General features: G+C 36.3%; 1 protein-coding gene across 1 annotated transcript in view; it reads right to left on the bottom strand.

Annotated features, from left to right (window-relative positions):
* Nucleotides 1–24,971, bottom strand: part of ZFPM2 (zinc finger protein, FOG family member 2) — a 464,371-nt gene that overhangs the window by 217,017 nt on the left and 222,383 nt on the right. Inside the window, exon 4 of the mRNA XM_059995051.1 lies at nucleotides 7,597–7,715. Within this exon, the coding sequence (XP_059851034.1) occupies nucleotides 7,597–7,715 (119 nt within the window). The remainder of the gene's footprint in view (nucleotides 1–7,596; nucleotides 7,716–24,971) is intronic.

Below are 24,971 nucleotides of genomic sequence, written 5' to 3'. Positions count from 1 at the left end.
CAGTGTGTGGAAACAGTAATAAACTCGCCTCCTGACTGTTTAGTTGGAGGAAGTCAGTGGGAAAGGCTTGTAAAACAGTTGAAATGTGCTATTAGAGAAAGGGTAGAAAGCCAAGGTTAGAGATTTTTTAATTTAAATGTCATTTGTAAATTAGTAGCTGAAGCTTTGCAAGTGGATAAGCTCCCTGAGGCACTGGAAACAGAGGGAGAAGAGAAGAAAGCCCAGAGTGTTTTGGGAAACACTCACAGTTAAATTCAAAAGAGCCAAGACCGAGAGAGAGACATAAGAAGTAGGAAAGTATGGGAGTCCTGAGCCCAGATTAGAATGAATATTAAAAGGAGGATATTGTTCACAATGTCAACATCAATAAAAAGAAATATAAGACCCCACAAAAAGTCATGCCTCAGCAGCATTATAAATTATATCATTCAGAGGGTGGAGATGGGAGGGTATGGGTAGAGTCAGTCAGACTGCTCCTGGTAAGGAAATTCAATTAGATCAGATTTTTATTTTAAAGAGAATCTATTGAGTATATATTATTTGCCAGAGGCAGTGATCTAGAATTGAATACTAACAATTAAAAAAAAACTATGTCATCTAGAATCTCAACAATAATTTGGATATAACTTTCCAATTTACTTCATTATTGTATCCTAGAAGCTGTGTTGGTATGGCTTTCCCAGAAGGTTACCCTGAGACTGATTCAAGTGTCAGTAGTTTATTGGAGGGGTGATCTCAGAAAAATTCAGTAGAGGTGTGGAGGAGGAAGGAGGAAGGGAAAGAAAACCCATAAACGCTGTGTTATAAAGCCAGCTGGACTTCAATTTCACTGGCAAATTCCAAGAGACTGTGTAGAACACTTCTCATATCCTAATGGAGAGGTGAGGAAGCAGGGGTATTTATCCACCTACTTCTGCCCATAAGTGGTTGAGGATTACTTTTGGAAGCGTTAATTCTCCAGCACTTCCGGCTTGCCAGGCTTGCAGTTAGGTTTGCTCCTGAGGCTGGAAGAAATGTTCTCAAATAGAAAGTCAGAGATGATTCCACTAAGCAGCCTTTGGCGATACAGGTGAACGCTAGAGACACATGGGTAGGGATATAGTTGCTCTAGAGTGTGTACAACATGAAGCTTGAAGACCATGGCAATGAATGGGCTCAGAGACGGGTACCGGAAGAGTTAGAACTAGAAGGGGAGCAATGGAGATATCTAACAATTCTAATATTTCCCTGTGATGTGATCAGGAATCTCTAATTCTTTCCTCAACCACATTTCTATGTTAATAACTATCTTAAAAAATGTAAGGTGGAATTTAATGTATGCATTATGTCATTATTAAGTCAATAAAATTTTGCCTATAGTATCCTTTATATGTGTATTTCCTATTTGTAGAATTCAATGTCACAATCCCATGGGAAAATAAAACAAGGCTCTATTCTGATTGAATGGCATCAATAAAATGAAATTTCTATGTCAAATTTCATTTGTTGAATTAAACAGATTGTGATAAGTTTACTATTATGTATTAGGTAACCTGGGACTTTCTATTTATGTTCTGTTTAATTAAGTATGCATGTTGCATGATTCCAGCATGCAGCTCGCTGAATAAGACTCGTTAGCTACTGACAGCTGACATATCAAAAGACAGAGAGGGCAAATGTCACTAATATTAGAGACACCTAACCTTCTATATAAAGGTTGTTTGATCATTATTAAGCACTTACCTCGGCTAGCATAGCAGAGATTTTAGCATATTACAAAGATCTCTGTCCTCAGGAGAAAATGGGAAAACATCAAAGGCACAACACATAAATATAGAAATTCTAAAACACCTCCAAAACAGATATTGATCACAATTTAAAGTGATTTTAAAAATTCCTTCCTTGTCAATAGTCCTTTGATATTTTCAATGAATAAAATTATAAGACTTTCAAAAACATGAAATTTGTGTCACCATGATAGCACGTTAAGTTATTCCTTGGCACAGAGGTAGGATGTTGGAAAAAAAACTAGGCTCACTTGCTGGCTAACAATTCATTCAGGGGCGTAAGACTGCCTGAAAAAACTGAAACTCACAATATACCATAGACCTTTGGAATCTGTGATGGTTAGTTTTGTGTATTAACTTGGAAGGAGCTTTGGTTGAGATTGACAATTGAATCAGAGAACTTTGGGTAAAACAGACTGCCCTCTGTAATGTGGGTGAGCCTCATCCAATCAGTTGAAAGCCTGAATAGGACAAAAAGACTGGCCTCCCCAAGTAACAAACTTCATCTACACCACTGACTCTCCAGCCTGCTGACCTAAACTACCGATTTTCACCTAGCCGGTCTCCATGATCATGTGAGCCAATTCCTTATAATAAATCTCTCTCTCTCCCCCTCACTCTCTCTCTAGACACACACACACACACACACACACACACACACACACACACACACACACACACACACCCCACACCCTATTCTGTTTTTCTGGAGAACCCAGACTAATACAGTGTCCTTGGAAAACAGTCAAACTTAGGCATGTAAAATCCCCAAATGCCAAAAGTCTATAGTTTTACTTATTTAATTCGGAGTGTCTTTTCAGTTTTAAACTTGACAGATTTTAATGGACCCATTTTTACAGGTGACTGAGCAGTAACAGTAGTCAGTATTTCTGGATAACTCATGTGTGTTACCTCATTTGGTCTTTACAAAGTTCTGATAAGCTAGGTAGCATTATTATCCCTATATTACAGATAAAATTCCTCAGACAGTATTCGATTGCAACATGGGTTCTCAAGTCAGATTGAGGTGACCTTGGGCTAGTCATTCAACTTCTCACAGTAGCAGTTTCCTCCTCAATAACAAAGGAGGAAAAAACGGATATTATCTTCTCATATGCTTATGTAAGAACTAATGAGATATAAAACTTATAAAGCACTTTCACCCCTATCTGGCCCAATGAAAATATTAACTATATGTTGCTATTAAGCATGAAATATCTAACAAGATAATGAGGTGTGAGCAAAAGATTATTTATTTCTGTGTTCAGTGTGTTACATGGTTCCAAGGAAAACTTTTTGTCAAATCAATTCATTTGGTGTTTCTATATAGCCTATATTTCTGGAAATGTTCTATATACATCCAAATGCCTGGTCTGCAAAGGCTTCCTGCAGAAGGTGGCATATTGCTAATGCACTTCAAGATGGGAACTTGAAAGATATAAAAAGGATTTGACATCTGGCATGGTGACTCAATTAATTACTGTGTTGGATTAATTAGTGTGCTGCATCTCTTGAGACGACACCATGAGTCTGAACAGAGTAACATTACGTTGGTTGGCGAATAAGCAATTTAAAAGGGTGTGCTAATTTAAAAGAGTGTGCTAATTCCAAACTTGATTCCAGGTTGGGTAAAGAAGGTTTAGTAGGCTATACATTTTATGGTAAAGAAAATTTATCTTCATGATATAAAACACATATTAAAGTACTGTCCAAATATAAAGAGGTAATAAAATTGTGGTAGTCTTTGAATTAACTCATAACTCCTCAGTCATGATAGTTATGAAGTATGATAACAAATATTTTGCCCAAAGTAAGAAAAAAAAGAGTCTACCTCTAATCACTGCATATTTTCACCCAGAGATTTGTATAAACTTAGAATTCATGTAAAGAAATCCCTAACAATTTTATCATACTCATATCATGTTATAGATACTATTGAGGAGGAGTGTGGCCTGGTCTTTAAAAACACAGATTCTGGAATCAAAAGGCCTGAGCCTTTATTTTCTTATCTATAAATATAGTTTTAAACAGATCCAAATTCAAGGGGGAAGGATGGGGGGAAGGGATAGTTAGGGAGTTTGGGGTCGTCATGTACACACTGCTGTATTTAAAATGGATAACCAACAAGGACCTAGTGTATAGCACAGGGAACTCTGCTCAATGTTATGTGGCAGCCTGGATGGGAGAGAAGTCTGGGGGAAAATAGATACATGTGTATGTATGTATGAGTCCCTTTGCTGTGCACCTGAAACTATCACAACATTGTTAATCGGCTATACTCCAATATAAAATAAAAAGTTTAAAGAAAAAAAGAAAAGATGCTTAACATCACCAATTATCAGAGAAATGCAAATCAAAACTACAATGAGGTATCCACTCACACCGGTCAGAATGGCCATCATCAAAAAGTCTACAAAAAATAAATGCTGGATAAGGTGTAGAGAAAAAGGAACCCTCCTACACTTTGGTGGGAATGTAAATTGATACATCCACTACAGAGAACAGTATGGAGATTCATTAAAAACTAAAAATAGAGCTAATGTAGGATCCTGCAATCCCACTCCTGGGCATATGTCCAGACAAAACCATAATTCCAAGAGATACATGCACCCCAATGTTCAGAGCAGCAATATTTACATATAGCCAAGACCTGGAAACAACCTAAATGTCCACTGACAGATGAATGGATAAAGAAGATATGGAATATTACTCAGCAATTAAAAAAGAACGAAAAATGCCATTTGCAGCAACATGGATGGACCTAGAGATTACCACACTAAGTGAAGTGGTCAGAAAGAGAAAGACAAATATCACATGATATTGCTTACATATGGAATTTAAAAAAACGAATGATAGAAATGAACTTACATACAAAACAGAAATAGACTCACAGACATAGAAAACAAACTTGTGGTTACCAATGGGGTAAGGGGGGGAGGCATAAACTGGGAGGTTGGGACTAACATATACACACTGCTATGTATAAAATAGATAACCAGCAAGGATCTACTGTATAGCACAGGAAACTATATTTAATATTTTGTAATAACCTAAAAGGGAAAAGAATCTTAAAAAGAATAGACATATATATGCATAACTGAATCACTTTGCTGTATACCTGAAGCTAACACAACATTGTAAATCAACTATACTTCAATAATAAATAAATAAAAATAGAACCAAATTCATAGGTTTGTTCTGAGGAGTAAGGGAGCTAATCCATTTCCAATTCTCCACATAGTGTCTAGAAAAAATAAGTACGAAGTATAACTTAGACAACTGTTCTACAGAAGTAACAATAGTGTCAATATTAGTATTAGTAGTGTTTAATGACATAAAATCAAAAGTAAATTCTGGAAAAGAATGTTATTGTCAAAAAAAATTTTTAAGTATATTTTAGCAAAGCAACTACATTTAAAAATAGAGAAAATGCTATAGTTTAGGGAATTAACATGAATTAAATATTTAAATCCTAAGAAAAAAGGAGAAAATTAGGGTATTAAGATTATTTTCTATTAAAAAACTATTCCCCACGATTGGTTTTTGATACCCTAAAGAGCAGTCATTCACTTCAAATAGTATCAAAAACACCAAAAACTTCATAACTATAAATTGAATCCTTTAAAAGATATTATGTATGGCACAAGATAGCTTTAGAGTGGTATAGAAGCATGAAAAAAGAACCAAATGATATCATCTGTCTAAAAATATTTCACTGGAAAATTAAAGTTCCACAAATAGGTTTACTTTCCACACATCACAATTTAGCATACGTTAAAAATGTGTAAAAAGCACCAGTCTACATATATATAATTATATAAAGATTAATCAAAAGTTGCATTTTCATAGAGATATTATGTTGATGTAATAAAGGGGAAAACATGCATTTCTTACAGCAACGATAGCTGCCACTTCAATGGCAGTACACTCTTGAAGAAATATCAGAGAAATGACGAAAGTTTATGTTGGTGTCTGATATACAGTGACAAATAAGATAAATATCTTATTGCCTACAACATTTTTAAAGCAATGCTAAAGAACCAATAGAAACCCCCAGATAAAATGGGTTTTGAATAGCACTTAATTCACCCTTTGATGCTGACACAATCTTCCTCTTGTCTTTGCTTGATAAAGTAGTATAATAGCTAATATTACTCTATCAAAGGAATCAGTAGAACAGTCCACTAATACAACTCAACCAACTAAGGTCTGCAGTGTTCGTGAAGCCACTTCTCAAACGCTTTCTGAAGTAGGTGCACTGGACCACCACAAATTAAACTGCCCGGATTATTAAATATTTAGCCTGGTCTATCAATTTGTTTGGTTCTTAAACACAGGTATAGTCTCCTGCTTCACCCTTTTATGGATTAAACACATGGATTTAGGAAGTAAAAACACACCCCTAGAACCTTTTATGTTGTTTGAAAGTTTGATGACACAAATGTTTCTTATTTATTCCAATCATTACTTTTAGTTAAATCAATGACCTCTGTCTCATCCACATGGCACTAAATAAGCAAAAATCCGCACATACCAGTTTCTCTCATGTAATAGCTTGAAGAAGAAATTTCTTTCATGTACTCAATTGAAAGGAAAGCAACGTTGCTGAGTTGAGCACATTTGTCAAAACCCCCCTGGGAGTTTTTATGTCTCACCCCGACCCCCAGTGTAGATGGAGATATTTAGCAGGCATGAAACTCTTCCTACAAAAATGGCATTTAGAGAGAAGGACTTCCATACATATAAATAATTTCTGGATCTCCTAAAGAATATAAAACGTTTTTATCCCCAAGTTTTATCACTTGTATTGTTACTTATAATAGGAGAAGTCCTAATGTCCTGATCCCTGGACTTTGTGAATGTTACAAGACAAAAGGGAATTAAGAAAGCAGATGGAATTAAAGTTGCAAGAGTACCTTAGATTACCCAGGTGGGCCCAATGTAATCACAAGCGTTCTTGAATGTGGAAGGGGGAGACACAAGAGTCAGAATAAAGATATGAGAAAGACTCTATCAGCCATTGCTGGTTTTGAAGGTGGAAGGGGGTTGGAAGCCAAAGGTTGTAGACAACCTTTAGAAGACAGAAAAGCAAAGAAAACAGATTTCCCCCCCTAGAAGCTCCAGGAAAAAAATTCAGCCCTGCAGACACTTTGATTTTAGCCCAGAGAGATTCCTTTCAGACTACAAGATGATGAATTTGGGTTGTTTTAAGCCACAGTTTGTGGTAATTTGCTACAGCTGCAATAGGAAGCTAACATTCAATTAAGAAATGAAGTTTAAATGTAACCAAATATTCCATCTTTCCATAACTTTTTAAAACATCTAATCAATCAATTGTCCATACCAATCTTTCCTAGAGGTAGACTTTCTGATCTCAGGATTTTTACAAAAAAGTTAACAAGAAAAATTATGATGCTGATCCCTCATTCTCACTCTTAAAGGTACAAATAGTATTACCAAGCAATATCAAGGTTGTTTATTCCTTGTTCATCATGTAAACTTGTAATGCATGACAATTAATGTGTCATCTAAAAACTAAAAGCATTTGTATACATTATTAAATATGGACAATATTAGTCTGGCTAAGCAGATAAAGCCACAACCTTATAAATGACCTTACTAGATAACCATTTAGTACGATTAACCTGTTTCCTTCTAAATTCTACATATAATACTGTCAGAGACAGACCACTTGGAAGACATCCCAGTTTTGTGGCCCACGAAAAAGAAAAAACAGCTATTTTTAGTGATTTCACTGGGAAGCAAGCAGAGATAATTTCTGTGCTATGACAAAATATTAAGAGTCAACCATCTCAGAACATCCACATACCAAGGAATTATTATTCAGGTCCATCTTCCCAGCGAACGGCCCCCAGGTAGTTCCCACTGGAAGTTGCTGCCGACTCTGAATTTTTCGTTCTCCGTCTTTCTGAAACACCTCCAGCTCTCCTGCAGACAATGAACACGAGGCGTTTAAATTACTTTCACTTGTGCTTTACCAACAGCCGTCTCTTTTTGTGTGCTTGCTTTACACGAACAATATTCTCAGGATTCATATAAAGAGAATTAATTATGTTCATCTGAAAAACAACTGATCTTGGTATCCTGAGAGGATAATAAAACTTGTCCTTATAATTATATTCACATTTAGTCCAATTTCTTTCTTTAGCCTTTGCACACTTATCACCTACTGAAGTCCATTCTATTTAGTAAATCCTTAAGAAGTAGAAATGATAACACGTCCTCAGAAAGCATTGATCCAATGCCAACACAGATAGACAAGAAGCGTTAGACAATGACTTAGAGTTAAAATTCCTATATTTGATCACCAAAGTAACTAAAAAATTACAATTAAAGATATATACCTTAGGCAATAACTGTATTACAATGATTCAAGACTCTTGGTGAACAACATGGAGAGTTTCTGAAAGTACTTGGCAATTTCCTGAATTTACTACTAGTTTCAGTGGATAGAACAAATACAAGTGCAAAAAATGGACATGTATGTTTTTGCAAATTAAAAAAATGTTTAGTCAAAGTCATTACTTCTTTATATTTGGTACTTTACGTAAGATTCTATGTTACCAAAAAGGTTTGGACAAAAACCCTTAAGAAACAGCCAGTTTAGGATGGTCTTCTTCCTTTTATTTCCTCCTAATTATTACTTTGGGATCATTAAAGAGAAACAGGAAGTAAAGACAGTATACACACTTGCATAAAGTAGGAATTCATCAAATGGTCACTCAAGAAATAAATGAATAGATTAATAAAAAAAGAAAGAAATGAAGCCTTCAAAAATTTTTAAATTGGTCATTAAGCCTAAACATCGTTTGGAATAAACGGAAAAAAATCTCAATCAGGAATTGGAGACCTTCTCTTTAAGTAATTAAATCTATGATATTTATGTCCTGAGAGTATTACCGCCTCTCACTGTTGTGGCCTCTCCCGTTGCGGAGCACAGGCTCCGGACGCGCAGGCTCAGCAGCCATGGCTCACGGGCCTAGCCGCTCCGCAGCATGTGGGATCTTCCCGGACCAGGGCACGAACCCGTGTCCCCTGCATCGGCAGACGGACTCTCAACCACTGCGCCACCAGGGAAGCCCTATCCTCATACAATCTTTTTGATTAATGCATTAGAATCAGAGACTTGTATAGAAAATCCTCAAAGATAGAGCATAGCCAACAACCTGTTATGATGTCAAATACGGCTCAGCGGGAAATATCCCTTAACGTATGTATGCATTTTCATATTGATAATGCAGTTATTTAAAAATTTGGGATAATTTTTCTATTTGAAAAGAAACTTTAATTTCTATCTGATAGTTCTTATTTTTCATTCATGCTTACATTTTAAACAATTTCTTTACAATTTACCCTCTAAAGATAAAATACATTTCAACCCTTCAGCTAAACACTAGTTTAAAATGTTCTTTTCTACATAAAAATGATGCCCAAATAATTTGCTTGTTTTTACACACTAAAAAAAAAAGAACCTAGTCATGTCACATTTCAAGTGATACCAGAAGAATCATGAAAAACTTTGAAAACCCTTTAAAAATGTAATTAATCCTCTCTTTCTGCCACTGACATTTTTCATTTGAAAAGGGTTCAGACTCAGTCAAACAGTGACTTCTTATCTATACCTGTGGATTTACAAGCAGGTCTGTCTTTTTTTTTTTTTTTTGCGGTATGTGGGCCTCTCACTGTTGTGGCCTCTCCCGTTGCGGAGCACAGGCTCCGGACGCGCAGGCTCAGCGGCCATGGCTCACGGGCCTAGCCGCTCCGCGGCATGTGGGATCCTCCCGGACCCGGGCACGAACCCATGTCCCCTGCTTCGGCAGGCGGACTCTCAACCACTGCGCCACTAGGGAAGCCCAGGTCTGTCTTTTAATGGATTAAGAACTACAAACTTAGGGCTGATCATGAAGTGATACCCAAGTATCTCCAAAGTTTTGGAGGTGTCTTTGACTATGCATTAAAATTTTAAGCAGGCCAAAATTAGTTTTACGAGCTCTTAAAGATGGCCATAACAGAAAGCCCAGTAACTGTTCAAGCCCTCAAGTCAATCTTTTCAACTTCATTAGACAAACAGACAAATTTCAGTCTCCTTTCTTGCTTATCAAGATGTCAGATGTTATTTTGAGGTTTGGGGAAATCTTTTCTGTTGCTGAAACAATTAAATTAAAATATTCATTTATTCAGAGCAGCTTTATAGAAAACTATAAGCACATTGCAAATAGCATTATACACTACCAAAACTACATAGTTTACTGATAGCAAGAGAAATAAGATATTGTATTAACAGAAATTATATTTCATTTAACATACATGTTGCTTAAGAGTGTAATATTTTTAAAATTTTTTCAAAGATTAATAAGTGTCATGAAATAGAGGAAACATTATTGCACTAAATTAAGATTAAATTTTAGTCCCTCTATCAAATTGCCACCTGAATGGCCATGAGTAGGTTATGTCTTTTCTAAGTCTTTGGTCTGTCATTGTTAAAGAGGGGTTTGCACTCTCTTGCTACTTGATAAGGTGTCCGTGACACCATGATTTTCTTTCCCCAGATACGATATATTATGAGAGGTAGAAAGAACACTGAGATGCTGGATCAAAGACCCAGGTCCTAGAACTAGCTTATCATAAAAAGAATGTTTGGCTGGAAAAGATCAGAGATTTCAAAATCAGAAAGCAAAGTTCCATTCTCATTTGATTTGTTTACTCATTCTTTTCTGAATCCATTCATTAGTTCATTCATTCATTTATTCTACTAATATCTACTGGGTAACTACTAAATACCAGATAGTGGGTTACCCCCAGGCATAAAGCAACTAACAAAACAAGCTTGGGTTCTGGATAAATCTGAGGAAATGTAATCCATAAGGCTTGGTAAGTAGAAGTCATAGAACTTAGTGATTATTTAGATTTTAGGTATTAGGGAAGGAAAAATCCAGCAATGATCTTCTCATATCTGGCTTGGGAAAATGGGCCAATGGTCATGTACCTATTGAGATAGGGTACACAGAAAAAAGAAGATTTAAGGATAAGGAGTTATAGCTTGGAAATATTGAGGTCAAAGTGGCTTTGTAAGCAAGGCAGGAGGTGATTTGGGGTGGATACATACAAGCCTGTGGCTCAGGAGCAAGGCCTTAGCTAGAGTGATAAATGTTGGCATTTATTTATTAATTAAAACCAGCTTGTATATGGTAAAAGTCATAGAATTTTTGATCTAGGAGAGTGTATAACATGATAAAATAAAAAGATCTAGGATACAGTTCCAAGGATTTTCAAAAAGCAGAGGGATGGAGGAGTAGGCACAGAATATTTAAGAGAAGTGTGAGAAAGTAGAAAATAGAGCATAAACTGGACGTGGTACCATAGCATCCGACGGATTGATCAGGAATTTAAAGGAGGAGGGATCAATCAAGTAACCTGAACATTTACAAAAGTAAGAAAAGGACTGGGAAAATTCCTTTTGATGAGATGGAGACCATGGGTGTCTGGAGTGAATGGAATGTTCTAGAATGGAGGCCAGCACACAGATTCAAAATCGAATTGGAGAAAAGTAAGTGGAACAAGTCATGTGATCCTGAGCGAGTCCCTTAACCCTCTCAACTTCAGTTTCTTCAAAGCAAATAGGAATCACAATATCTTCCTCATATGGCTGCTGTGAGGATTCACTCAGATAACATAAGCAAAGTACCTAATAAACATTTACTATTTCACCACAAAGACACTGAAGCATTCTAAGAGCATGTCCACATACTTCCACCATCACATCTAACGATTCAGGGTCTGTGGTCACATTCCTTCTTTAACACCTCTATCCATACCTTGACTTTTAACGTCCTCTTAAATATCTCCTGGATTTACCTTTCTTATCAGCATTTCCCAGTTCTTACCAACTCAGATGTAGAGGACCAATCAGCCTCAACTCACTCTACAGCTCTGATTTGGGCTCCAAATTCCTGCCAGGATAAACTTATTAAAAACTCCAGTTTCATCTTGTTGTTCATTTGTGCAAATCCCTTCACTAGCTTCCTTTTGACCATCCCAACTTGAACATCTATGCCTGAATCCTAATACCACCGCAGAGTTGCTCCACAGCAATGTGCTTGACTGCCGGTTCTGCTCTCCAGAATTTCTTCTTCTTCTTTCCAGTCAAGAAACTCTTCCTTATGGCACCTGCCTCCTCATCTCCAGTTTAACTCCCACACCTTTCTGAGAATTGTTGCTGCTGCTACCTGGCAGACACACCATCCTCCTGGCTGCCCTGATAAACCCTATTAATGTTGCGAGATCAAACTCGAAGGTATTCTCTTTCACCAAACAACTCTGAACTTCAGAACAAACTGAGTTCTCCTTCCCTAATTCTCCCATAACATTTATAGTCCATGCAGTTTTGCATTTAATGATTCCCTAGTGGTTTCTCCTTGATAACTTCTTTCACCTCAACATCTTGAACTACAGGTGCATTTTTTATTTCTGTTTATTCTATGGTAATTAATATAGTTTGTGACATGTGGTAAGTGCAAAATACAAATTGAACATCGTTGATTGGATAAGGATTTTCGTAAGTTCACAGACTTAACTGTAGTACAGTTAAAGTTGATTTTAAAGACAAAAAAAAAGTTGTCTTAATACGTGTCTTCTCTTTGTATTACAACAATCATACATTTCATTTGTTCAACATTTTATTGCATTAACTACATTACCTCATCTGTGAAACATGGAGCAGGATGAAGAAGTTTTCTTTTCTGCCCAATTCATATTTTTAACATGCTGGGTAAGTTCACACAAAATATTTGAGACACACTGGATGGACTAATCAATTTTGGTAAAAGATAATATTGTTAGTGCTGAGGGCTGTTTCTCTTATCTTCTTGATAATGTATACTTTTAAAAGTCTGCGATTACTCAAAGACTTATGATAGCTTCACTTTAAAAAAAAGCCCTGAGTAAGAAATCACTACCAAACACACTGCAGCTTTTAAGATATCAGCCCACTTTTTTTGTCCAAATAAAAGAAATTTACTGGTGGAAACAAATACTTAAAATCAAGGGAGATACCCTCAAATCTTTTTTTATTGAAGGTGCTATCAAGTCATTGTCTTGTTTCTTTTTAATAGAGTCCTTTTGATGCCTCATTAGAGAGCAAAGTATATGAAAACTGTAGCCTACCAAAGGGGAACAGACAAGATGTGGGCCTTTTAGCATAATTATCAGCAATCATGCTTCAACTGAATTCAGCATTAAGTTGATGGCATAAATGTATATGGTATTTACAGAATATCCCTTAACTCCAGGCTCAGATTTCATAGAAGGACATGGTTGAAAGTAAATGAGATGACAGAAGATCCTATTTCATTTGCTGAAAATAAACTTTGGATTGGTTTGAACGTGGTTTTAAATACATAACCAAATTTTAAAGCAGACCACATGAATTAGCTCATAATGTTTATCAGGTCTTACTACAGCAGAAGGCTATAGCGTCAGAACCCATATTTATATTTTCTTCATGGTTGGAAAACATTATACATCATGGTATCAAACATGGACAGCTCCGAAGTCATGCTGAGTTCAAAAAGCACTCAAAGATTCTAAACATCTCGAAACATTTTCAAAGTCAGCCAAGGTGGCTGAAGCATGGTAGAGCTCTTGCTATTTGATGGTTTAACCATTTGACAGCTGCCTGCCAGATACAGAAGAGGGTTAGATGATCATTTAACTGCTGCTTATCTTCACAGCCAAACTGCAGTCTTGCCACTATGTGTGTTTCCTCAGGCATTAACAACAGCATGTTTCATCTGCATTCTAAGACAGACAGTGCCATCTATGTAACACTCTGTTGACCCATCTCAAAGCATGGTTTGGCAAAGGAAATGAGAGTTCTTGGTTAGTAGCTACAAATCGCCTTATAGGGATACCTTTTCTAATTTTCCTTCTCAATTTTTGAGTCATACAGTCATCACACACACTAAACTACAGTTTGGAACATAAACTTGAAATACGACATTCCCTATTCAAGTACTCCAGTCAAGCCCTGATAAATCAGGCTGGCCATGCAGTGATCTTATCCCTTCTGACTCTTTAATAAATCGAACCTTGTAAGTTCTTACTGTTGGAAGTTGTCACTAAATGAAATTGTGACCTTATCCGGTGCATGAACTTATCCTGCTGACAACTACATTTATTGTGTGGCTAAGAAAGGAAAAAAAGAAAAAAAAAAAGAATAAAGAAAAAAATGAGATATTTGATAATTCTGATCTTAGCCATATGTAACTCTAACAGATGGGATCTTTTTGATGTTCCATTAATGATTTGCCAAAGATGAGTCTCTACTTAGAGAAAAATGCTCACCTAAGGTAAGTGCTGGGGGCACTGCAGATGGTATTAAAAGTGCATGAAGAGGTACTGGGTAACAGCAGCGAAATCAGAAGCTATTAGTGTAACACAAAGAGCCCTGAATTAGCTTGTAATTGCACTGGAAAAGATAACATAATGGTGGTGGCAAAATGGAAGCATTCCCTTTTCATGCAATGCATTCAGTACCTAAAACCTAAAACAAGACACTGGAATTGTCTAAAACCTAGAAAAGTTAATTCACTGCATTTCTTAAGAATACAAAACACACCCTTCGGCTATAGTTTCTGAAAAGTCATAGAAATCAATGTGTACAGCGTTAAGAAGCAAACTGACACGCGTACGCTACCAAATATTGGCACGTATTACAAACTCAGGAAACTTTTATTATTCTGACTGACCTTAAGGATTAATTCTGAGGCTATTATATGTCTAAATATTCTTTCTATCCTAAGACCCATTGAAACCTACAAATTATCATCTTTAAATAGAGAGAGAAAATGTTGTTTTAGGTAGTAATATTATTGGTAATAAAGTAGAAAATTCAAGATGTTTTTAAAAACAAAACTATGACCTGAAATAAATAAAAAACGTCTACCTGCATATTCACATACAAAATAAGTTTTACATACAGAGACCGTGTTCGAGATTGGGAGCCATATTCTTCCCTTTGTTCTGTGTCTATTTATATGAACAAAACCTCAGCTCATCCCAGGTGTCGGAAACTATTCACCTGGGGTGTGACTAGCTGTTGCAAATGTTTGGAAAAGTCGCTGGAAGGGGGAGCTGTAGTTTCTGGACACTTTTCAGCTGCTGGAAGGAAGAGGGGAGCCAGCACCCTTTTGCTCCACAAACTTGGACAATATACTTCTTTGTTGTTGTTTTTGCAGTACGCGGGCCTCTCACTGCTGTGGCCTCTCCCGTTGCGCAGCACAGGCTCCGGACGCGCAGGCTCAGCAGCCATGGCTCACGGGCCCAGCCGCTCCGCGGCATGTGGGATCTTCCCGGACCGGGGCACGAACCCGTGTGCCCTGCATCGGCAGGCGGACTTCTTGACCACTGCGCCACCAGGGAAGCCCGACAGTATACTTCTTTGCTGCCAGAAACCCTCCCTGACCTTCCAGACACCACTCCTTGTCACAGGCTGACCCAACAGCACTTCCTGATTCAAATCTTGAGACATGGAGGGAGGATATGCTTTGGGAGGTACAGGTAGGCAGGAATGCCATGGATGTGAGAGGTCTGGGTAAGCAGACACAGGAAACAGCAGCGGGGGCGCAAGAGCCAAAAGCCTCTGTCGGCAGGAGGTCCATCGAAGGGTCAGGGCCTGCAGAGCCCTGGTCAGAGGAGGCTTGTCTTCTCCAGGAGGACAAACTCTAAAGGAGAAACTCTGGGTAAAAATCAACCATAAGCTCCTGTTCGATGAAAAAGAAGCAAGGAATGGCTTTGAAAGAACATTTAATACAGAACATCAGTAGACCTCGTTGATACTTAAGGTTCTAGATTTTAGGCAACATTTACTTTTGTCTTAAAATCGCATGCTTTCTCATAGTTACATTTATTTATTTATTTATTGGCTATGTTGGGTCTTCGTTGCTGCGCACGGGCTTTCTCTAGTTGCGGCGAGCGGGGGCTACTCTTCATTGTGGTGTGCAGGCTTCTCATTGAGGTGGCTTCTCTTGTCGCGGAGCACGGGCTCTAGAGCGCAGGCGTCAGTAGTTGCGGCTCGTGGGCTTAGCTGTTCCGCAACATGTGGGATCTCCCCGGCTCAGGGCTTGAACCCGTGTCCCTTACACTGGCAGGCGGATTCTTAACCACTGTGCCACAAGGGAAGTCCACATTTATTAATTTAGAAGAAGATATTATATTTGGCACACAATGGAACTTTTCACAAGCCATTGTTGATATTTAAAGACCGCTGCCTTATGAGGTATTTTTTCAGCTTGACTCCTATTAACCCAGATATAGTCATGCTTTTAACATTGTGAGATGGTATAGATGGAGATGAAAGAAAATGTACTGACAAGCTCTAACAGGTAAACATTCTTAAGCATCCGTTGTGATTAGGATGAGTTTTGCCTGGAAGGAAGATCTATGTGAAGCTCCACGTGGGAGTGGGGAGTTCACTTTTTAGGTCGTGATATCAGAGAACCAAAGGATGGCAGAATGACTTGACAAATAACATGGGGACAGCTACAGCATTACTTTGAAACCCTTTAATCTAATCCAGGGAAGTAACAGTGCACTGTAGAGTACTCTCAGTCAAAGACAGAAGACTGCAGAAGACTGGTCTAAAAATGATATTCCATTATAGATTTTAAAAATTTTATCCAAAGAACAAGTAACATTTTTTAAAAGAGTTTTTAAAAATAAGTGGAAAACAGAACGATAAAGAGAAGAAAAATTTAATATGTTACCAGTGAATATAGATCCTAGGATACTTGAGTTCACACTTAACACTATTGTCAGTGCATCACATATAATATTGAAGTGTTTTATGAAACCTCGACATGGGTCCCCAAATTGGTGAGAATAAGTCCTGCACACTAAACATTAAAGCATCGACTATATCAGCCACTTAATTCTCTAACTGTATGGGTTCTTCAATAAATACAATATATGTATATATTTTGAAAATGTCTTTAGTCTACAGAAAGATTTAATGTGTAGCCTATAATACTGGCATAAAGTTTTTTGTTTCCAAAGTTTGAACTCATTGCTGAAGATATTTTTAGCTTCAGAAAATACTTCCAAAAATGTAATTCCTAAAGATCGAGCAAGCTGCAGTCATTTATTCGTAATTCTGGAGTCTTTTATTAATGCTTGTATATCTTCACAGTTGTATATATTCTTAAGTTACACATAACTGACCAGAGTAATCTTGCCAAAGGCAGCCTCCTTGACACTCTGGCTTTTGGGGAGCTGTATATAGTTGATCTTTCTGTGTTATGAAGGTGTTACCTCTCTGGTATATTACTTGAAATACCCATCATTAGTGTTATGTTTAAACCCTACCATCTTTTGAAGTCTGTCTGTCATCTCCTAAGGAACATTTCCCTGACTCATGTAGCCTCTCCTTGCCAGAAATTCAGAGGTGATCTCTCCCTTTGAACTCCTAGAGTATTTGATTTTAGCGCTAATTTTTTTTTTTTTTTTACCATTTTCTTCCTTATAATAGTGATTTGTACGTATTTATTATCTCTGTACATGGAACTTTCTAGATTACCCAATAATGCTTTTACCTGGTAGTGTTGCAGAAAATATAAACGTGTGTGTGTGTGTGTGTTCACTGTTTTGGGTTAAACTATTGTTTCAAAGAAACGATCACTTTTGTATATTCATAATACTCTTTCACTTTATAACACACACTTTAATGAGAAGTTCTCAGACAGTGTAGGCATTATTATTATTATTATTTTACCATTTATCATCCTATTCATTCGGCTGGAACTAAAAGCTAAAGTATCAATAACTATTTAAGTTACAAAATTAGTAGTGAGACTAGGACTCCAAACCCAGTTTTCTGACCCTCTTGCGTTCATTTCACTTTATCAGACTGCCCCTTTTAAAAACTTTTAACAACTTAACTATGTGGAAGGATTGACCTCAAGCCCCAGTATCATATCAGCAGCCATTAGAGTGGATTCATCTGTAAGATTAGAGGCCAGTCAATTTGGAAAGCAGAATGTGAGTGCCTGAAGGATGAGGCCACAGGGCAAGTTTCGAAAGAGGCAAGGTGGTAGAAAAGATTAAGCAAACAAGACACTGGGACAGTGTTACAAGGGGAAGAGTGGCAAAATTATTGTTTGATTATCAGAGTTCACAATAAACTTTTACATTTCTGTCCCAAAAATTTCAGAGAGAAGAAATCAAAGATACATGGTTTTAAAACAGTGGAAGGCCCCCCACCCCTGCCCCATTCATGACAATCCCTGATGATCACTCTTCAGAGAAAGTGTTCAGTTACTAAATAAACTAAAATTTAAAAATGGAAAGTCTGATTAAATATATCATGTCATTACTAGCATAAGAAATAATATAAGCTTTTCTAAATATACAAAGTATAAAAGGCATTTTGAACATTCCAAACGATTTCCCACCTTTTTATTTGGTTGATAGCATTTTCTCCAAAGAGAACTTTCTCATGTGAAATTGTACACAGTGATTGCAAACTAGAAAATCTGGTGCTTTCACAGCGCCTAACTTGTAAAATATTCCTGTGTCACACATTTAACAAACTCAGTGGGTTAAGTAGGTATGTGTTATATATACATGTATATATTCTTCTTCTCTTCAATTCCTCTCTCCTTTCCCTGGATCTTTCCCTTTCCAACATGAATGTGGTATATAGAAATGCCAGATCTGGAAGAAGGAAGAAAGGAAGCAAGGGAGAGAGGCAGGAAAGAAAGCAGGCAGGCAGGTAGGCTGGCTGGCTGACATTATTACTCATGAGTGTAGTTTCCATAAACTCAGAGATTGCTGTGCAGAACTAAGGTTTGATCCTTTTCTTCACATAGAAGCAACTGCCTCTGAAAACATCATTTCTGTGGCGTGACCTCTGATAGGAAGCTTTACATATGCTCATTTGGAGCATGGCCCAAAAGCGCACCAAGTATTAAACTTCTGCAATTTTTCAAATCCAGGACTATTTTTCTTTTTTCTTTTTTTTTTGCGGTATGCGGGCCTCTCACTGTTGTGGCCTCTCCGCATTGTGGAGCACAGGCTCCGGACGCACAGGCTCAGCGGCCATGGCTCACGGGCCTAGCCGCTCCGCGGCATGTGGGATCTTCCCGGACCGGGGCACGAACCCGTGTCCCCTGCATCGGCAGGCGGACTCTCAACCACTGCGCCACCAGGGAAGCTCCCAGGACTATTTTTATTCATAAAACCACACTCAACTGAACTTTATTTAAATAAGTATTTACTCACTCAAAATTATTTGTTGAACACATAATGTTAGGTGCAATGCTGGTTACTTGAGATATAAACATGAATCTTATGTAGATCTTTTCCTTATGTGACTTATTCTGATGATCATGAGGTAATTATCACCCAACATATGAAGTTTTTGATAAAGGAAAGAGATAAAATTTGACCGGCAAGAAGAAAAGTCTCCTAAGTCAACTCAGATCAGGAATGACATCTCAGAGGAGTGAAAGCTGGCAAAAGACAGTATAAACCATCTTTTTCTTTTAAAAAAGAAATCAGAAATAATTTATTTCAAAAATGAACACGATACAATACTAACATGAGCATTTAAACACACTTGTTATGTTACAAATAAAACTGCTTGCAAGGCAGAGGTTCAATGAACTAGAAAGTGTTGCCTTGAGTTAAAATTACTGCCAAATCGGAAGAAACAAATGACTGGAATTTGTTGTAAAAAACAGTTTTAAGACCACAGAAATCGTAACTGATGGTAAAAGTTTCTGCTGTTCAATATTGCAAATGGGTTAATTTTAGACAAAATGACATTTCTTAAAATTGTTGGAATAGATCTTGTAATATGCCTTCATCTTAAACAATACTAGCCTTTTCTTATAAAATATTTTCAATATTAGAAAATTTTACTTCACTCTTTTTTGATAATTTCACATAAACTCCTGAAACTGAGATAACAATACTAGAAGCTATCAGTTCAAGCACTAAAGATCAGAGAGGTGAGCTCATCTATAAGTGTATCTTCTCTACGAATGTATGTATCTACCACAGTTTACAGTGACTAAAGGTAGAAGGGACCCTTTTCATCACTTGTTCCTTGACAGGTCACTTGATAGACGAGGTGAAGTAATCTACAGATGGTCACCAACTTACGATGGATCAATTTAGGATTTTTCACTTTACGATGATGCGAAAACAAAATGCACTCAGCAGAAATCATACTTCGAATTTTGATCTTTTCCCAGGCTAGCTATGTGCGTTCCGATAATCATACTCTCTCTCTCATGATGCTGGGCAGCGAGCTATAGCTCCCAGTCAGCCACGCGATCTTGAGGGTAAGCAACCATTCTGTACCCATACAACCATTTCACTTTAGTACTGTATTCAATAAATTACATGAGATATTCAGCACTTCATTATAAAATAGTTTTGGGAAAGATGATTTTGTCCAGCTGTAGGCTAATGTAAGTGTTCAGAGCACATTTAAGGTAGGCAGGGTTAAGCTATGGCATTGTGTATTAAATGCATTTTTGACTTACAAATTTTCAACTTTTGATGGGTTTATGGGGATGTAACCCCATTGTACGTAAGTCAAGGAAGATCTGTATTCTCTAACAGATGAGCACATCCAGAACTAATGGTGTGCTTCTTGATACCAGAATCAGGTGCCCGGAAGTAACCACAATTATCTAAACTATATATTTGGTGCAAGAAGTCAACTGTTTTCTTTTTTAAAAGATTCTAGATTTTACATCATTATTATTATTTGATGACTACATACCAGAATACTCACATAGTCAAAAATGTATTAAATTTAAAGGATATTTGTAAAACTCTATCACACAAATGAATAGATGTTGTCTATAAACACCAAGAGCTTTTGTAAATAAATATTAGAAGCTAGAAAGTGTGTTTGGGATAATGTATATCCGTCAAATATGTATAAAACGTTGGTGACATATTCAAAAAGGCTTTTTTTTAAAAAAAGATGGATATAAATGTAAAGATAATTTGCACTAAGCTATCAAATACATGTTATGTCTGATTTTCTCTCTAGCTTCTCTAATTTAATTAAAACCATAGATAATAAATGGTATTTTGTAGCTCCATTCTGGTTTCTTTATATTATTCATCTTAAATATTAGTTATCTGGAACAGAGTTAAAATATAGTAGATATTGAACTATGGAAATAATTAAGCACATGTGTTAACTAGAGTCAAAGTAATGATTTTCCATTGCTAAGAGCATAGGCTTAAGCACTTTACTTTCAATTTGAAATAATAATCCATAATATTTTCTCCCCCACTGAACGCATGAGTGTACCACAGTTTTGATTTTCCTTATATGATGAATCTGACCAAAAACAGGAAACCATGACACTTTTATGAGCATACTGGGAAATAATTGCATATATAGATAATAAGGAGATGGCCAATGGGACATGATTAAATTAGATTTAACAAATTCTTACAATAACTTCATAAATCATTAGAGACTAGAGATTATATACACTCTTGGGATTCAATAATTCAGATAATATGAGAAAAAAATTTATTGATTATTTTGAGCACCAGCTTGTATTCCTGGTGTACCCACTGACTTGCTGTTATTTCCCATGGGTATCAATTTAGTTTCCTAATTGTTCCTCGTAAGTTTGTTGTGAACATGAGAACAAAAAGGCGAAAGACTCAATACCATGTCTGTTACACAGAAAGTGTTCAGTAAATGGTATAAATTTTATCTTAGTATTTTTAAATTGAGAAGGAAAATGAGGTATTTGGATAAAAACTACTGGCATTCAATGTGCAGACTTGCTTGATAATCTTAATTACTTCCACCCAGAACCATTTTCATTCCAGATGAAGAAAAGTGGGAGGCATAAAAGATCTAAAAGATGACAGGAGCAGCCCCTGGAGGTAATGGAGAGCTTCAGTCCACAGTAACCCCACACTGGTATTCTTTTTTATTTCGTAGCTAAGCCAGGCTGAGGTATGTAGCTGTGAAGTTTAACATCAAAGGTGAGGCACCCATTCCATTTCTAGATAACCAGGATTAAGTGCTCCACTGATATTATCCTGACAATATAGAATTCCAGACAGGAGAAAATAAGAAATATGCTTATATCTTCATGATAAAAAATTGAACAAACATATTTAAAACAATGGAAAATATTTACCCTACCTTACTGTCTGTCCATCATTAGATTTTTTCATTTCCCTCCTCAAATGTTCTCAATTACAAAATTATCAGGATACATTTGTAATATTTATTGAGTGTTTATATTGAGTCCTTTACCTAATGGTCTCACTATCAAAACAAACTTAAGAGGAGCAACTGAGAAATAAACTGATGTCCATGGTAAACCACTTAAAAGTGAAAGTAAAAGCATTATTATTAGTTATCATTATCTTTTCTTGAGAATATTGGTCTTTATTTTTTCTAATTATTTAGGGTAGATATACATATTACCTTCTTTTTCTTTTTAACTCAATAGAACATTTTTACTCAAATTGTTGCAATTAAATGAGTTACAGCAGGTGGGGAGAGAAGTTGATCAAGATTAAAGAATAGCTATGGTCATCCACTACATGAGAGATGGCTACTGGGAAGAAAGAGAAGTCCCTAACAAACACTGCTATATTGAATAACAGTGATTACATGTATAATGGACAATTACATGAAAGTCAGAGCAATCCTGAAAAATGTCAGTATTCCAAATATAAACGGATACTCCCTCCAAAAGTCCTTCAAAAATATTGCATTCCTATAATCCCTCACACTTACATATCTCTCTTTATCAAAATCAAAAATTTTTCCTCTGCCAGAATCTTGTGAAAATGCAGATTTATTATTATTACTACTGTCATCATTATTTTTGGCCATTCTGATCAACAATTTGAGCTTCTAAACCAAGGATATTAAACCTAAGTAAAGCATAGTTTCAAGAAAAAACAGTATTTTAAATACATTATTAATTTATTCTTTTGAATTTTCAAAGCCAACAAAGTATGAAAGAATCAAGGTTACTACACAATGACTGTATTTAACCATTACTTATTACTAACCCACGTAGGCCAGGAAAGATCATGGTTCCACAAGCAAGCCATGGGACAAGCACGTAGCATTTAGTCCTAACCAATTCATTTTTTGATTCATTTGCTGAACAAACATGCAATGAGCATCAACTTTTGTGTATGGCCCTATAATTATCGTGCATTTTGGGTATCACTTTCCTTAAATAACTCTGCTCAACTGAAGATCATTAAATCAATACTTCAAACCCAACTTGTGTCTACAATAAAGCAAACACTTCTACCTTTATATTTAATCATGACCATATGAGTCATTATACCTCCTTTTTTCCAGAACATGAAATTAGAGCAGAACGTTTTTAGTTTCAGCTTCATTATATGGAATTATAATCAAGCTGGCAGGACCAGACCTAAAATTTGAAACAGGAGCTAGAAGCAAAAGAATAATATAAACAAGACTTGAAATGAGACCACTTAATAGAATAAATTCTAAAGCACTTAAAAGAAATTAATTTACATACAAACAACGCAATTACAAGAAAAGAAGAGGACAGCATCATTAGGGCAGGGTGAAAGAAGACTCCAATTACAAATCATGGTGATCCCCACTTGACCTCACTTAGAATACTGTTAGTCATAAATACATTCTATGTATGAAATGAAAATGACAGAACTTCATTTCTTTTATAAATATCCTAATATGCATGTTAGGACTGATTCTCCTCCTTAATAGTTCAGACCCTTCAGGTTTCTCTACTTCTATAATTAAGAAATATATTTTGGAACATGCTATTTTATTTCAGAATTTTACTATTTGAGAAACCTAAAGGTCCTGGTTTTGTGACTCATGGAAATATTGTGTAGAGTACCAAAATGGACATGTACAGGCAGTCCTCCAGAACGTCTTTTGATAAGCAGCCACTTCCAGGTAGAATTATTCACACTGTCCCTTCTTCCTTTGCACCAAATCCATCAGAGTCCCTACCGTAGTGTAGCACGTGCATGTGTATGTCTGACTAATGTGAGGATTTAAGGATTTCATAAATATTATTTGAATACACAGAAGAAGGAAGGAAGGGAGGGAGAGAGGGATGGAAGAGAGAGGATGAAGGGACTATTTGCAAAAGTATATAGAGTCGCTTCAATTATACAGGTTAAGATGAACATGAAAGTATAAATGAAGGAAAGGATGCATCCCTTAAAGATTAGAAAACAAAGATGCCTTCTTTTATACTCCGTTAATAGGTTTAATTTCTTCCAGATATATACATACAAAAATGATTTAAAAAAGAGAGAGATTGATGAATTTATTGACGAATATATAATCTGATGAGTCAGGGAGAGTCATACAATAAAGTTCCCCTTGGCTGCTGAATTTATCGTGTAACAATGCACTCTTTTAATCCATGGGGGAGGCTCACTGGGGGAACTGTGTTTCCCCTCTCTTCAAAGAAAATGGGGGTAAATTCTTCAGAGGGTTTTCATGCAGGAGGTTCTTATTTAACTTCTAATCATGGAAATACAAATTAAACTAAACAAATAGTCTACTAACATCACCAAGATCTTTTATTGGCTTTAATTATGGATTTCAATAGATCACTAGCCAGTAAACATTTTTTTGGACAGTAGAAACAGCCTAGTGAACTACCTGACTTTCTGAGAACACTTCTAGTTCTAAAAAATATATGTGTAGATTCAACACACATACAGACAAGTACAAGTAAAACTGAAGAAATCAGAATAAGGTAGGTGGGTTGTCAATGTCAACGTCCTGGTGGTGATGATATACAAAAGTTTCGTAAATTGTTACCACTGGAGAAAACTGGGAAAAGTGTACAAGAGATCTCTCTGAATTCTTTCTTATAGCTACATGCGAATCTATAATTATCTCAGTAAAAATTTCAGCTAAAATATGGATTTATGACCTTGAAAGCTTTTAAAATACTAATTATTGAAAACAAAGTCAACCAAAAAGATTTAACCCATCCCATTATAGAAAAAATAATCTGCAACTGAAGCAAATATAAAATCTATGTACCCAGGCTTTATACAATTGTAAGGAGAGAAATCATCTGAATAGTCACATATTTAATTGATAACTGAAGAACTGAAAATGAACAATATGAAATTTGTCTTTTTAATATT

This window comes from Delphinus delphis, chromosome 17 (genome assembly GCF_949987515.2).
Source record: "Delphinus delphis chromosome 17, mDelDel1.2, whole genome shotgun sequence".
Lineage (NCBI taxonomy): Eukaryota > Metazoa > Chordata > Mammalia > Artiodactyla > Delphinidae > Delphinus > Delphinus delphis.
The sequence above is the reverse complement of the archived record's forward strand: the minus strand, read 5'-3'. Positions and strand labels throughout refer to the sequence as shown.